This window comes from Cygnus atratus, chromosome 3, assembly GCF_013377495.2.
Source record: "Cygnus atratus isolate AKBS03 ecotype Queensland, Australia chromosome 3, CAtr_DNAZoo_HiC_assembly, whole genome shotgun sequence".
Taxonomy (NCBI): Eukaryota; Metazoa; Chordata; class Aves; order Anseriformes; family Anatidae; genus Cygnus; species Cygnus atratus.
The window spans coordinates 205,563-222,176 of NC_066364.1; the positions used below are offsets into that span (position 1 = coordinate 205,563).

The 16,614-nt window shown below is 43.2% G+C and overlaps 1 protein-coding gene across 1 annotated transcript in view; it reads right to left on the reverse strand.

Annotated features, from left to right (window-relative positions):
• NRBP1 (nuclear receptor binding protein 1) overlaps window positions 1-16,614 on the reverse strand; it is a 40,409-nt gene that overhangs the window by 23,023 nt on the left and 772 nt on the right. The window contains exons 3-6 of the mRNA XM_035568253.1: window positions 2,694-2,816; window positions 2,010-2,111; window positions 1,828-1,917; window positions 1,285-1,325 (exon numbers count right to left, since the gene is read on the reverse strand). Coding sequence (XP_035424146.1) covers window positions 1,285-1,325; window positions 1,828-1,917; window positions 2,010-2,111; window positions 2,694-2,816 — 356 coding nt within the window. The remainder of the gene's footprint in view (window positions 1-1,284; window positions 1,326-1,827; window positions 1,918-2,009; window positions 2,112-2,693; window positions 2,817-16,614) is intronic.

Here is a 16,614-nt window from a genome sequence, read left to right on the forward strand (position 1 = left end):
AAGAGGGCAAAGAGTGCATTCCAGGGATTTACAATAGCAGGGAGGTACAAATTCAGTGACTGTACATCAACCTCTAGCCTAGTATAGAATAATGAAAATTAAGCAATTGTCTCTTACTAACAACCTCCAGAATTGGCAGAGGGAAAGGAAAGAAAGCTTCTTCTGACCATTCTGACCAGTTCTTACAAAACCCAGGGTACCAGATCTGCATCATACACCTCAATACTGCTAGATGGGAGTTAAACAGGTTATTTTTTTTATTATTAAATTTATTTATTATTATAACAGGTATTAAAATACCAAAAGAACAGAACCTTATTCTGTCCCTAATCATAGGATATCAAAAACGGTGTTCAGTAGTGCACAAACATGATCGGTCATGTTTTCTAGCATGCACAATTAAAACTTTTCAGTGTTGGGGCCCCAGGTACAGTTTGAGGTTGGTTTTGCATTTCACTCTGCTTTCTTTTATTTTAGCAGCCAGCACAAATAAAGACTGTCAGCTCTCAAAAGCTTATTAGAACACCAGATATCCCTCAGCAGCTATACTTAGCTAAATGGCAACAGAATTTTCTCTATGGAGTGCAAGTCTTGCTCTGACATCTAGGTTATTGTTTTTCCAAGGCTGTTATTAGCCACACCATCTCTGGCTCAGGTAGGGAAGTGTCTTTAAGACAAAAACAAAAGAACTCCAGATTCTGTTCAACTGGATTGTGCTAAGAAGGCTGCAGATGATCTGCATCATCAAGAAACGTACAAATTCATATATACTCCTATTAATATCACCACAATAATTATGAATACATCACATGCTACAAGGCTGCAGCCTACCAAGATTAAGAAAAATTTTCCATGTTCCAGTCATATGGAATTTGATGTCTTTGAGACTTCTTTGCAACATCCTCTTGGCCATGGTTAGAGCCAGGTTATAAAGCTGGATCTGGATACATGGGAAAGCTCCCTGAAGCTTATCCTGTACAGTCACTATCATACCGGTCACAACCATTGGGATCCAAACCCTACATTGCACCAGTTTCTTTATCGTAGAGGCTTCAGTATTATTTAACTGAAGAGTCTGGGATTGTTGTATGAAGTGCAGCTGACACTCTACAGACTACAACTGGGATAAGATTCAGGCTGGATGACTGAAAGTGCTCTCCAAGCTCTGTTCCATGAAGTTTGCTAACATTTAGCAGCATGTATACAGACAGCTTTTACTATTCTAGCACAAGAAATGCTATGCTTAAACAAATGACTAGATCTCAAGATCAGTAACTTACATACCTGAGAGCAGAGAGGATCTGGGTACACCATCGCTTCCAGGCCTATAGACACAGGAGCAAAAAGGATAAAAATCATTCAAGGAAGAGGAACTAATCCATACTTATGTGATTCAAAGCTCATTCAAATGACGGAACCAGTGTATCTTAGCTTATATCCAGTACAGGTGTGCAAGAAGTAAGAACTTTATGAATCAGTACTCTTGTGCTCTGTTTAGTTTTTACATTTTTGACAGGGGTCACAAATCATGCCTCCTCCCTCCTAACTCCTCTTATGCATAGAACCCTTCCCTCTTTCCTGCATGCATACACAGAACAGGAGAAGCTATCACAACATACATATGAAGCTGCAGAACTACAGGAAACAAAGAAAGCAACACAGAACAAGTATCTCAGAAAACCTGCAACTAAACTGGCTTACAGTAACAAGAAAAAATTTCAGACACATTATCACCACCTTTTCTTCTCATTAGGATCCTCTGCTGAGAGACCTTTCCAGAGGCTGAAGACGCTAAGTGAAAATAGGCACATAGGAAAAAAGAGTTACCTTTTCATTCATAGTTTTGTGGTTTTTCTTTGTCTTCTTCAGGAACTGTTTCAGGCTCCCTGAGGACATATATTCAGTGATGAAGATCACCTGTGGGACAGTATGAAATATTACCTTCTGCTTCACTAATTACCCACAGGATATACAGCGAGAAAACCCAACAGACTGCTTGCTTTACTTACCCTGGCCTTATTCTCCTTCACATCAGCCCAGTATTTGTGAAACTTTACAATGTTCAGATGTTCCAGTTGAATTAAGTTGTCAAACACTGCTTTAACTTTCTCCTACAACATCAGAAAGTCAAAGCCATGTTACATCAAAGACCACATCAGCCCACACTTTACTTGCTTCTGAGGTCTGGGTCCCCTTAAACAACACAATACACTTCAAGCTCCTATGCCAAGAAAAATCAGCATCTGATTTCATCTTATACTGCATTGTTTGACCACCAAGACTCAACCAACACAAAAGCCTCTAGACATAGTACAGCAACAGTTTTCAGTCACATTTTCTGCAGAAATCAGGCTTCATTTTTGCTATGTTTAAGAAAGTAGGGAAGAGTTATAGACCCAGCCAATAACCCACATGAATCAGTATCTATAATTACAGCCTAAAGGCCTGTCACCCTGGTGCAATGTGTTTTTACTGTAGAGGTGATAGAGCACTGGAATAGGTTGACAAGAAAGGTAGTTGAGTTTCCCTCCTTGGAAATCTTCAAAAGCCATATGGACATGGCCCTGGGTAACCTGCTCTAAGCACCCCTGTTTGAACAGGGGAGGTTAGACCAGATGAACTCCAGAGGTCGCTTCCAACCTTAATGATTCTGTGGTGTTTCCCACATCTCGTTGGGAAACATGTCAACATACCTCCTGAAGCTTAAAGTTCTTCCGCTCAGAAAACTGAACTTCATTCCAAACCACTTCCACACCTTCCTCTGTATCCATGGCCAGGTAGGCACTATCAATCCCCGGGACATTGCGTTGATTCACCTGTATGGGAAGGATAGAAACAGGTATGAGATCTAAGCTAGCAAGACCAGATCATTACTATGCACCCTTTATTTCAGTATTATGAATGTTGTTCATCAGCTTTTAACTAAATGAGCATTCCAGGACAGGATTGTCCACGGGCACTTCAGGAATGGGACATACCCAAAGATAAGCATGATCTAGGCCTCATACGCAGCCAGTCTGGTGAAAGTCTCCTTTTGGCTATAATATGTTAATTTATGTTTTATTTCTGTATTTCATTTTACCACAAAAAAAAAAAAAATCCAATTTTCCATCAGCTGGCCACATACCTAGAATAGCTTCACTTTCAACTGATCCAATTCTCCCTTTGAAGTAAATGTCAATACAGAGATTTGCCTAGCATTCCAGACTGACCTTCTACATATATTACCTCCTTGAAGCTTTGGCCATCTCACAGATTTTCCTATTAATATTGTCTCACCCTTTCTTCCTTCACTTCCTTCACCCCATCAGCATCCCACATTCGCTGAAAAATTCTCACCATACACAAGGGCTTCCTCAAAAATTTCTTTCCTCTTGGCAGCTGCTTTCACACGACCAAAGGTACTCAGTTTCAGCTACAGTATTACATTAATGATGAATTGATGCAAGTGTTCTGCCATCCACAAAACTTACATGAATAAAGCACTATACTACAGGAAATGACTACTGATAACAAAATACTAATATAAAAAGGAAACAAGTTTCCAATGAACAGTACTTTCAACTTCAGTAGACTGGGTACAGACTCAGTGCACCCAGCTGATCACATTGATACACAAAAATGTAAGGCTTTTTTTTTTTTTATAAAGAAATTCTGATGGAGGACGGGGGAACCAAAAATAACTTGTTGGTCATACTAACAATAAGCTAAACCTGAGCTCTAAATACAATGTGTGATCAGAAGGACTAACACACCAACAAAACATGTACACATAAGAATTGTGCATGGAAAAAAAGAGTCCATTAAGGTATTAATTTCACTAGTGTACAACACCAACTTTAAAAGTTTGCATTATACACATCTGCTCACTGGATACTTCATCAGTAGCTTGATAATTTATACAGACCGCCAATCAATTTAGGTTGGGTTTTTTGGAGATCTTCCAAAGGAATCATAACAGACCTAATGATATTCAATTTTCTCAAATTGCAGATGACTTACTGGTGTGATAAATGACTACAAGAACAGTGTAGTTAGAGTGACACAGATTGCTCAGTAAACTGAGCTGTAAATTATTGTGATAGCAATTGTGATGCACTTGTATGACACAGATAGGAATAAAAAACACAGACCATAATTACATAAAGACAACCTGAGCTATGGAAAGTTAACTGTTGAAAACAAACACAGGAGACAAGCAGTTTAACATGAATGACCCTATTCCCCTCCTACCCTTTGCCTCCTGTATAACTGAGGGGTGAAAGTTCTAACATTTTATTCAAGGAGATACTCATCATATTTATCATAAGAAAGTGATTTTCTCTACATACACACTGATATTGACATCAGAATAGTAGGTCAGGCCTGTTATGTTCCATCGTTAAAGGCTGTAAGACTGAAGACTATTAAGGATATAACATTCATTCCTTCAATTTTCAGTATGAGAAATCTCTCAGGCATGATGTAGTACAAGAATTCCTAGTACAATTAATAAAGTTGAGTGCCCAAAGGCTTTAACTTCAGAGAAGTTTAAATAAGACCCCAGCCAACAGAAAGCATATAAGTGTTAGTATTGTAGGGACAAGATACAGCCACGACTATCCACACTCAATGCCCATGCATTCCTCTATATTCTCTTCTTTCATCATACTTGCTGTCTACTCAAAGAGCTTCTGACCTTACTGGGTTACTGAAGCCCTCAAGTATTGACAAGTACTTGAAATCTGCCTTGATAATACAGCCAGCAGATATGGATTTATTATTTATCATAACTTCTCCTATTTCTGGGCAAGCTTACCAAATATAAATAATTTCCATGACTCATAGGCATATTCTAGAGCATCAAACATGACTCAAGACACCAAATCCATATGACAACACTGACGGTAATTCTTAATTCAAGAGGAGATTCGACAGTAGAATAAGAAGGACAGAAGAGTAAGAGGGGGAAAAAATACAGACAGACAACTGAAAAGGCTAAAGCAAATTCCTCCTTCACTCTGGTTGCCAAATCACTGCTATACATCACTCTCCATGCTCAGCAAAATAGAATCCTAAGTCCTCACAAAAGCATGTTCTGGCATTTGTCCTGTACCTTCCTGACAGTTACGGACAGCTATTGCCTCCAAGCAGCTATCAGTGATTGATGGAAAGCTGCAAGCTTAACATGTCACAATTAGAAGCAATGTTGCAGTTTAGTCCTTGCTTTACCGTAACTTCCTGCATGACTTGTCAAGTAACTTGGGACTATTTTAACTTGTTTAATTTTCAGTGGTCTTTTGATCTATCATCTTTGAAAGGTCCTGGAGAACAGGAGAGGTGCCTGAGGACTGGAGGATAGCCAATGTCACTCCGGCCTTCAAGAAGGGCAAGAAGAAGGATCCGGGCAACTACAGACCAGTCAGTCTCACCTCCGCCCCTGGAAAGGTGTTGGAACAGCTTGTTCTGGATGCCATCTCCAAGCAATTGGAAGAGAAGAAGGTTATGAGGAGTAGTCAGCATGGGTTCACCAAGGGGAAGTTGTGTTCAACCAACCTCGTAGCCTTCTATGATGGCATCACCAGCTGGGTAGATGGGGGAAAAGCAGTGGATGTCATCTACCTTGACTTTAGCAAGGCTTTTGATACTGTCTCCCACGGCATCCTGCTAGCGAAGCTGAGAAAGCGTGGGATAGATGAGTGGACAGTTAGGTGGGTTGAGAACTGGCTGAGCTCAGAGGGTGGTGATCGGTGGTGCAGAGGCCGCTGTGACTAGCGGCGTTCTCCAGGGGTCGGTGCTGGGTCCAGTCCTGTTCAACATCTTCATCGACGACCTTGATGAGGGAATAGTGTCTGCCCTCAGCAAGTACGCCGATGACACAAAGCTGGGAGGAGTGGCTGACACGCCAGAAGGCTGTGCTGCCATTCAGCGAGACCTGGACAGGCTGGAGAGCTGGGCAGGAAGAAACCAAGTGAAGTTTAACAAGAGCAAGTGTAGAGTCCTGCACCTGGGAAGGAACAACTGCACATATCAGTACAGGCTGGGGGACGACCTGCAGGAGAGGAGCTCTGTGGAGGAGGACCTGGGGGTCCTGGCGGACAACAGGTTAGCCGTGAGCCAGCTGGTGGCACACTGACAATACTACACCATGAGGTTCTGTTGACTCTCGAGGGAAGAGAGGCCTTGCAGAGGGATCTAGGTAAATTGGAGCAACAGCATGAAATTAACAAGAACAAATACTGAGTTCTGCACTTGGGATGGAATGATACTGGATGTAAGTACAGACGGGGAGATGAGCAGCTGGAAAGCGGTGCTGGTTGACAGCAGGCTCAATATGAGCCAGGAGTGCACCCTGGCAGCCAAAAGGGAAAACCGTATTCTGGGGTGCACTAAGCACACAATAACCAGCTTGTCAAAAGAGGTGATTCTCCCAGTGTATTTAGCATTAGTGACGTCTCACCTTGAATACTGTGTGCAGTTCTGGGCACACAATATAAAAAGGATATTAAGATACTTGAATGTGTCCAGAGGAGGGCAACAAAGCTGGTAAAAGGGCTGAAAGGCACGTCCTATAAGGAGAGCCTGAGAACACTCGGTTTGTTATGCTTCGAGAAAGGGAGGTTGAGGGCGATCTCTCATTGCTCTCTACAACTTCCTGAGGAGCGGAAGTGGAACAGGAGGTGCTCATCGTTCCTCCCTGGTATCTAATGATAGGACACATGGGAATGGCTCAAAGCTACATCGGAGGAGGTTCAGAGCAGGCATTACAAAAACTTCGTTACCAAGGGAGTAGTTAGACACCGGAGCAAACTTCCCAGAGAGGTGGCTGTGCCCCATGCCTGTCCATGGTTAAGAGACATTTGCATATTGCTCTTAATGGTATGTTTTAACTTTGGGTCAGCCCAAAGTAATCTGTAATCAGCCAAAGTAATCAGCCCTGAAGTAATCTGACAGTTGAACCTGATGATCTTTGTATAACTCTTCCGACTGAAACTATTTTAATTCTTACTTGTGTAGTCCACTCTTCTGCAGCAGAGCATCCAGTCTAAAAAGAAGGGACTGCTGCGTCTTCACAAATCTCTACAACATCGAGTCAGCTCACATGACTGTACACTAACCACAGAAGCAAAAAGGTAAGTCCCGTAAATCTGTAGTTTCAGTTGACTTACTCCATTCTCTACATATTCAGAAGCTTGTTTGACATTTTCTTTGCTGCAGCTTTCCCCACTGCTTGAGTTGGGTAATGCAATGCTCCCAGAGGAAAAGAAAGGAAGGAAGGGAGGGAGGGAGGCATTCATGCTAACAATACAGGTACCAACAATATCTGGTCGCTCTAAGCCCTGAGCAGAATTCAGAACTACAACCACAGAGAACAGTGTTGTCAGACAAACTGTGTGATTTCACTCTAAGATTGCGCCACAGAGATGTAATTACAAGCTACAATTATCATTTTAAAAGCATAACAGAAGGGCCTATAGCTACTCCCTGGAGAACATAATTTGGCAACCACAAATTCAGAATTTGGGAGGTATAAACTCCAAGTTTCAGCAAACTGCTGTGGAAAAGTATCTGGGTAAGGGCTATTCAAAGGAGAAGTAAGAACCACACCAGTAATCTGAAGACCCGCAACAGAGTGGGGAACTCAGGCAGCCTAATCAATGATGGATTGAACACTGAACCCAAGGACTCCCAAAGCCACAAAGGTGAGTGATTAAGTTGTCACCCCACTAAGGAAAATCTACCTGAGCAATTCAACAGGAGAAACAGCTTCAGCAATATTATGTAAACCAAGTGGAGATGCTGTGTAGAGGAACTCAGTACTTGGAATGTCAGGGATGGGCAATTTGGGATCTAACAGGAGGAATTTGGTACAGTACTTAGGAGACCATAGAATATCCGAGTTGGAAAGGACCCACAAGGACCATCGAGTCCAACTCCTGGGACCCCACAAAAAATAAAAATAAATCAGATCATGCGTCAGAGTGTTGTCCAAAGGTTTCTTTAACTCTGGCAGGCTCAGTGCTGTGACCACATCCCTGGGGAGCCTGTTCCAGCACCTGACCGCCCTCTTGGTGAAAAACCTTTTCCTGATATCCAGCTTGAACCTGAAATGTTTGAGGGAAGGGCCAAAAATGTGGAAAGAGAGGGTTCAAGATTAATCACTAGCCAAGTCCTGTGCCTGATCACCACCACTTGTGTTCTTTTTATTAATTTTTTAATACTACCTTCTGTGCAAGCATGCTCCCTATTCTCTATGTGCAAGCACAAAGAACTGACAACAGGAAGACTGGTGCTGCTGGTAAACTACATGGAACACGTTTTTTTCCCTCTACAGAATTGCTCTCTAAGAATGCAAAGCAAACCCTATGCCTTAGTCACAGACAGCTGGACTGTAAATAGCACTTCTAACCACCCAGGAAAGTTAGAAAAGCAGACAGCTGCTGTAGCTGTGCCTGCTCTCCCACTGAGGCAGCATAAAGACTGAGAAGTGGTGCTGGCTGATGAGGCACTAAGAAAGCTACCAGCTGTCTGTTGCAGTTAGTAAGCAAGAACACAATGGGTCTGTAGACAACAGGCCCAAGACAAAGGCTCAATTCCCTCCACACTCTGCAGTGCCCCTCATCTCATTCAAGCACATATCAAGTGTTTGTTCCTTCCATGAAGCCCCAAATGAGCCAATAAAAAAGTTAAAAGGGTGCACATATTCCCTCTTCTGAGTATGTTCCCAACAGTGAAGTAAAATCATACGAACTATATCATGGCATTAGTCCTCTCCATCAGCTAAAAATACAGGCACATTGCCAAAGCCTGTCAAGAAGTTGGCAGCCCTCCTCGTACTAGTTTGCTTTAAGTCTCTGCTACCCTTCCACTCTCCAGCAGCACAACCCGAAGCTCAGAGCATCTCAAATGCTACCTTTCCACAGAATAGCACTTCATTTTCCCACATAAAGAAACTCAGATGTATGATAGAAAAAGGACTGATGCTTATATTTTACTACCTCAGTAAGCTTCTTTTCTGTCACAACAGCAGATGAGAAATCAGACTCAAGCATCACAGAATACAAACACCCAGTCTGTTGGCTTTTCCTCTCCAAGAATCCCACATTCTGGCTCCTTAAAGAAATGTAAATCCAAACGGAAAAGTCGTCAACTGGCTCCATATTAAAAATAGAAAAGTAGAGACTCCAACTAGGAATGAAAAGACAAAGGAGATAAAATAAAGATGTAGTAGACTCAGCATCTCATTTCATGTCATGCTGGGTTCAACTCCTCATAGATCACCGCTTCTTTATTTCATAGAGCTAGCATGGACCAAGAGGGTATGCTTGCCCAAGCATTACAATTCAGCTGTAACTCTCAGCCACCAAACTGGGAACCATCCGTCCAAACACCAACAAGGACTGTAATTAGGAGAAGCAAACTAACAGCAGTGTAGTAAAGACACTGGTGCTACCTGTATTAACTTTCTGAGCTTTCAGCAACAGGATATAATGAACAGCAAGAATGAAACACTAAACTCATATATACCCACGGGAACAACGTACACTGCCTCAAATACTGGCACACAAGTTTTGCACATGACCTGATATCCAGGTCCACATGGAACTTCTTCATCCTATCTTAGCCTGCACACCACAGTAAAGGAAGTTATGAAGGTAAGTAAGTTCATCTAACTTACCTGACAGTAGGAAATACTAGAGACAGGAAAACAAGAACCAGTCAACATAGCAATCACTGTATGCACAGACATATGTACAGGAGATTTGCCTCAGGGATGAGGCAAAAACGAACCTATGGATCTCAGAAGTCACTGAAACAGTGGCGTAACACAAAACATGGTCCAGCAGCTGAGTTTGCAGAAAAGTCAGTAATACATCAAGCACGGGACAACAATTAGACAAGCACAAGGCCATTTCGTTCTCAGTGGAGGTCACTGATAGTTAGCAGAGTTCAAACATCATCTTTCAGACACCCCAGAAATTATCACTGGATTTTAGAATCTGCAGGAAAGAAGTACAATCTTTGAGGAAAAGGGCGAAGATATTCAAGCAGAGACCAGTCCTCTTTCTTCTGTTATCTCTTTCTTCCTTTCAATACCAGGCTTCATTCAAAGTCTTCTATATCAAGAAATGAAGCAGCATTCAACAAAAGCTGTACCACAATTAAATATACCTCACAAGGGGCCTGCAGAAGTGGAAGACTGAGCAGATGTGAATCTGCTAGACATCTTCTCTCATAACTATTACAGACACACACGTATACATACCTTAAAGGGAACCTGCTTGCTCCCACATTCAAAATATGATACGGATCCATTCAACAGCATTAAATAGGTTACTTACTACCTGTTACAATGAATTGCCTCATTATTATATGCATTTCTCATCACCTTGAAGCTGTACAGCAACAAGCACCCTTGTAAAATAACACATGGCTTTTAAACGCAACCATTTAAATGCCGAAGGGGAAATTAATGCAACTCGATTAATCCCTCTCAGTTTCACAATAACAGCCACAAATTCTTAACCTTAGCAGACAAGTCTGACAAAAGCGTCTTTTTCAGAAAAAAAACTGACTTTTGATGTCAACCAAGTATTAAAATGTCTTGGCTTGTACCAAGACTCAGTCAATCACATAGTGATTTCCTACCCAGAAAACAGATAGAAAGAAATCTATCAATAGATCTGTCAAAATCTAAATCTAAAATCTATTTAAATCTATCAGTCAATCTGTCAATATGTATCTATTAAGTGACAAACTATAGAACCATTCACAGACTTGGATGGTCAAGTCCCTCCCCATAAGATGGGCTTGCCAAGTTCAACACCAATACCAAGCTGAAAATTCTGAAAAGTAAGATTCTGCTGCAGCAGAGCACAAGTCTTCCTGCAGTTATATCTGGGGCACTTTTCTGTTTGATCTGTGTAATTCTCAGGGATGGTAAGCACCAAGTCTAAGCTCCTACCAACATTTCAAGTTTAATACCTACCAGTATCAGGAGTCTAAAAATGTACTTCAAGTACATTGCTACAATCCATCTCTATAATACTATTCCCAGGAGGCATAGTCTAAATGCAGCAGATAATTCTGAAAATACTTGGACAACCTAAGAAAAATAAATTATTTATGCATGCTGACTGAAAGAGAAAAATGTAGTGTCACACAGGGACAGCAGAAAAAGAGGGTTTTGTCAGGCTGAAAAGGCAAAAGGAACCAAGACAAGCACAAACTTGGAGAGCCAGGGCCTGAAGAATCTATCAGTCTCCCCCTCCTGTGATTCCACTAACTCCAAGTTGTGGGTACTTTATGTCTCTCTCCCATGAGACAGTAATCGCCTGTTAAGAGCTTATCTTCAACCACTTGCAAAGGCTAAAGCTTCACCTTTCGATGTGTTTGGAGAGCAACCACAAGCATGGTTACAGTTGCAGAAAGGGATTCAACTCAGATAGGAGAGCAATGAAATTTGCAACACACCTGGAGACCAATGCATGCAACGTATAGCATTGCATGCAGCAGCATGAGAAAGCAGATTGTCATTTGTCGCCGCAGCACTTAAGGACAGTAGAAATACCTGAAAACGCTGACATTGGTCATAGCACTTCTCTTGTATCTTCCTGTATTTCCAACAGGAAAATAAGTACCCTACGGGAGGAGCCATATCACCGCACACCCCCTCCCCACCAACCATCTCTAACAGCAATTTCACCCTTAAGGTATGGGTGATGAACCGACTCAACAGCAGAGCTCAAAGGGCTGTAGTGAACAGGGCTATGTCTGACTGGCAGCAGATGGCCACCAGCAGCGCTCCCCCAGGCTCATTTCCAGGGCTGGTTCTGTTCAACGTTTTTATCAACGATCTGGATGCGGGAGTGGAGTGCATCCTCAGCACGTTTGCTGCTGACACTACACTGGGAGGTGCAGCTGACTCCCTGGAGGGACAAGAGGCCTTGCAGAGGGATCTAGACAAACTGGAGCACTGGGCGATCAGCAACCACACGAAGTTCCACAATGGTAAATGCCAGGCGCTGCAGCTGGGATGGAGTAATGCTGGACATAGGTACAGACTGGGGGACAAGTAGCTGGAGAGCAGCTCAGCAGAAAGGGATTTGGGGATGCTGGTGACAGCAGGCTCAACATGAGCTAGCAGGGCACCCTGACAGCCAAGAGGATAAACACATTTTGGGGTGCACTAAACAAACCATAGCTAGCCAGTCCAAAGAGGTGATTCTCCCACTGTATTTAGCGTTGGTGCAGCCTCACCTCAAGTATTGTATGCAGTTCTGGGCTCCACAATATAAAAAGTATGTTAAGGTACTTGAAAGCATCCAGAGGAGGGCAACAAAGCTGGTTTTACCAGCTAGGCTGGAAGGCATGTCCTACAAGGAGAGGCTGAGGACACTTGGGTTGTCTAGTCTGGAGAAGAGAATGCTGAGAGGCAATCTCACTGCTCTCTGCAACTGCCTGAGGAGGGGAAGCGCAGAGGGATGTGCCAGTCTCTGCTCCCTGAGAAGTGATGACAAGACAAGAGGGAATGGCACAAAGTTGTGCCACGTGAAGTTCAGACTGCACATTAGGAAAAAATTCTTTACCACAAGGATGGTGAAACACTGGAACAGGCTTACAAGGGAGGAGGTCGATGCCCCACGCCCGTCAGCGTTCAAGAGGCATTTGGATAATGTCCTTATTAACATGCTTTAACTTTTGGTTAGCCTTGAAGTGGTCAGGCAGTTGGACTGGATGACCTTTGAAGACCTCTTCCAACTGAACTAATCTTTCTATTTCAAGGTATAACAAAGCTTAACCACATCACTATTCATTAAATTTTCCTGAAGAAAGAGAACTTTGGGGAAGATAAGCATTCTCTATCTAGTTAAAATAGCACCTTAGAGATTACACGGTAATGTTTAATTTTAAAAGACTACTCCAAACTTTCACAGCAATTACACATTTCATGCTACAGAAGTTCTCTGTCTCTAGGAAAAATTACAATCAATTAACACAACCATTTTCTACACTTGACATTTAAGCAGATTTGAAGTTACACTAGTTGACACAGTTTAGAGTAGGCTACTGTACCTAAGATATGCCTGAATAACCACGCGATCCTGCTAACCTGACCACACCAACAACAAACGCTTTCCTACAGCACCGACTTGCCGGTTTGCTCAGGACACGCAGTGAGCTTGGTGTGCCAGCTCAGCCACAGCGCACTAGGGAACCTGGACGCGGGGTAAGGCTGTTACCTGCCATGGGATTAGATCATTGTAGCGACACGAAGACGGAATGAGTAACGAGAGGCCTGGGAAGATGTCCAGCGCAAAGAGGGAGTGCTCTAACAACTTATGTTCGACTGCTCTGTCAGAGGGACGTTCCTGCCGGGACCGCACCCACCCGACCCCGACCCCGCCCCCCACAGGGCGGAGCCGCCCCGAGGCAAACCCGCGGGAAGCCGCCGGCTATGGGCGCTGCGGCCGGGGCCGGGAGCAGCCTATGGGAGCAGCCTATGGGAGCACGCGGCGGTGAGGTAATGCCCTCGCTCCGCGCGCCATTGGCTGGGGGCGGTGTCAGTCCGGGCAGAGCCGCACGGCTCCCTCAGGGCCCGGCCCGGCCGCCCGCAGCGCTCCCCTCAGGCCTCCGGGCACGGCCCCACCGCGAGGGCTCGTCCCACTCCGGCTGGTGGAGGGTTTGGGACCGCATAAAGAGAACTTCCTCTGAGAGGAGAAAACATTTCTAACGAAGTTTAAGAGCGTAACAGAAGTGAAACAAGCGAACAGAAATACTCGGCCACTGAAGACTTTTTCTGTTGGCCTGTGACTGGTTTGTTTGGAAGCCTCTCCTGGGGCACACACAAGGTGCAAAAGCGATCAGGAATAAATTGATTCTACTGGAATCTACTAACGTGAAGTAAATAGCCTGAGCACTCACACCCTTGCTGTTCACATGAGACCCTAGTGACAGCCTGTTCCCTCAGACTTGCAGTGCTCCTGCCCATACAGCCCATACACCGTGTCATCTGTGTTCCAGGAAGATGATTACAAAGAGTCTGTATCTTTTAAAACAAAATAAATACATAAGCAAGGTTAACATTTCCAAACATGCAACTCAAACTGAGGAGTAAAGAACTTAAAATCTGGAAAACACCAGACCACGTGTTGTGCATAAAATCTGTCTCTGCAGTCACATGTGCTGTTTTCTCTCCATATTACCACATTGCTTCAAAACTGGCTGCTTAATTCAGCATCTAAAGAAGATATTGTCAATATAAAGAATCAGGATTGCATCACTGGTGGGAGGGGAGGTGACAACATTCCTTTTTCATGGAGTAACTCCTCCTCACTGCCAAAGAGATGGTGAATAAGAGCTTGTCTGCACGGGTACACTGACCGGAATAACCAGTGCTGACTGAGCGATCACGTTATCAGAGCTTTACAAGGACGCTACTCTGGTACACTAGGATGCTCAGAAAGCGAAGGTATTATTCCAGAATAAGTTTCATGCTGGAACACCTGCAGTGGAAGTTTACTCCAGGGCACACAGCTCAGTCCAAAAGCTGAAGACAGCAGGGGGAGATGTCATGCGTTTAAAGTACACAAATCACACTCTACAAGCTCAGATCTAATCAAGCCACAAATTTACATGTAAAATTAAGAGACAAAACATAATTTAATTGCATGATCACTAGCAGAATATGTTTTTCATGCACGCATTTGAGACATAAGGCCCACCTGAAGGCAACCACTGAGTGCAACAAACAGGCTCATAAATGTTTGGCATTTCCTGCAGGAAGACAGTACAGCCCTGACAGATGAAAGGCTGAGAAGAAGAGATCCTGAGTTTACCCCAGATCTGTCATCAATTAATTTTGTGGCCTTCAACAGTTAATCTATTGTCCTTTCTTTACCCATGAGGGGGAGCAAAGCTCATACATCTGACATACAAGAATGGTCTGCATTCAAACCAGTCACCTTCGTTCCCAAGACAGAAGTCAGTAATTTAGTCATGCTAAAGTTTTAAGGAACTTCTTGAGTGTGAGCCTTTATTTGTCTGTAGATGGGGAAACTGAAATCCAAAGAAAATACTAAACCTACCAAAACTTTCTTTTTATGTAGGACAGTACGGAAAATACTAGGAAACTAATCTTTCTACATCAAAATAATCTGTTCTAAAATATACTGAAAAGACCACATAAACTGAACATTAGCTTTATAAGGGCTAGAGCACCTCTCCTGTGAAGAGAAGCTGAGGGAGTAGGGGTTGTCCAGGCTACAGAAGAGAAGGCTCGAGAGAGACCTTATAATGACTTTTCAATACCTAAAGGGGACCTACAGGAAAAATGGGTAGGGACCCTTTGTCACGGAGTATAGTGATAAGAAAAGGGGTAATGGTTTTAAACTTAAAAAAGGGGAGATTTAGAGCAGAAAACAAGAATAAATTCTTTGCTACAGAGGTGGTGAGACACTGGAACAGGCTGCCCAGAGAAGCTGTGGAAGCCCCATTCCTGGAAGTGTTCAAGTCCAGTGTGGACAGGGCTTTGGGCAATCTGCTATAATGAAAGTTGTCCCTGGCCATATCAGGTGGGATTGGAACTGGATGATCTTTAAGGTCCCTTCCAACCTAAACTATAACAGGATTCTGCAGTTCATTCCCCAAGCCTTTCCTGTGCATTGATTCAGCACAGATTGTTCAAAAAAAAAAAAAAAAAAGGCATTTCTAGCCATAGTTTCAGGTTATCATAAGGAATATATTCTGGAGAACAGACTTAAAGCCTTACACAGACATCCCTCCCCCCCCCCATCCACGTTTTACAGCTTCACCAAAAAATGGCACATTGTTATTACACCTTGCTAGGAATTATCTTATGTTAACGAAAACAGAACAGCTTTTAAGCAAAAAAAGGTAAAGGAATGGAGGGAATTCTTGACCTTATTTTGACCTCCAAATTTACATCAAAACAAATGACTCTTTCACCACCGCCAAAGTTTGTACTGCCCTACATTTTTATCTGTTAACGTAGACGCTTCTGTGCTCATCCTGACTTGTTTAAGAAAGACTACATCAGCACTTGTATTCAGACTTTCTCAGCTACAGAGCTTGCTTCACTGAAGCAACGTAAAGTAGAAACCAATTTTTGAGGACAGCCTTCAATAAGACAAACAGAACACAGAAAGGAGTGGAAAAAAAAAAAAAGAGCTCCAGAACAGGAAGACCCAGTCTACTCATGTCATTGTACAGCACAATTCCAATACGTGCACCGAGAAGTGAAGGCAAATCGGACAAGCCAAGATACAAGTCTGCATGAACTGGTTGTGCTTTATCTTAATTGAAGACTCTAAAGCAAACCAAAGCCAACGTGTAACTCAAAAGCAGGTGAGATTGCACAACTGGAAGCAGGTACCACTCACTTCACACTCCCTACTGAACACCAAGCACTGTCCAGTCAATGCTCTTTATTATCCCCAGAACAAAAGATCTAGGAAACAAGACACATGTATAAACGCTAGAAATAACCCTCTCTCGACACAGCAGCAACAGCTGGCCCCGACACCACCTGCTCAGAAGAGCTTTCAATGCTACAAACATACAGGGAGAAAAGCAGGCAGCGCTCAATCCCCGATGTTCCAGAGCCCGAGCACT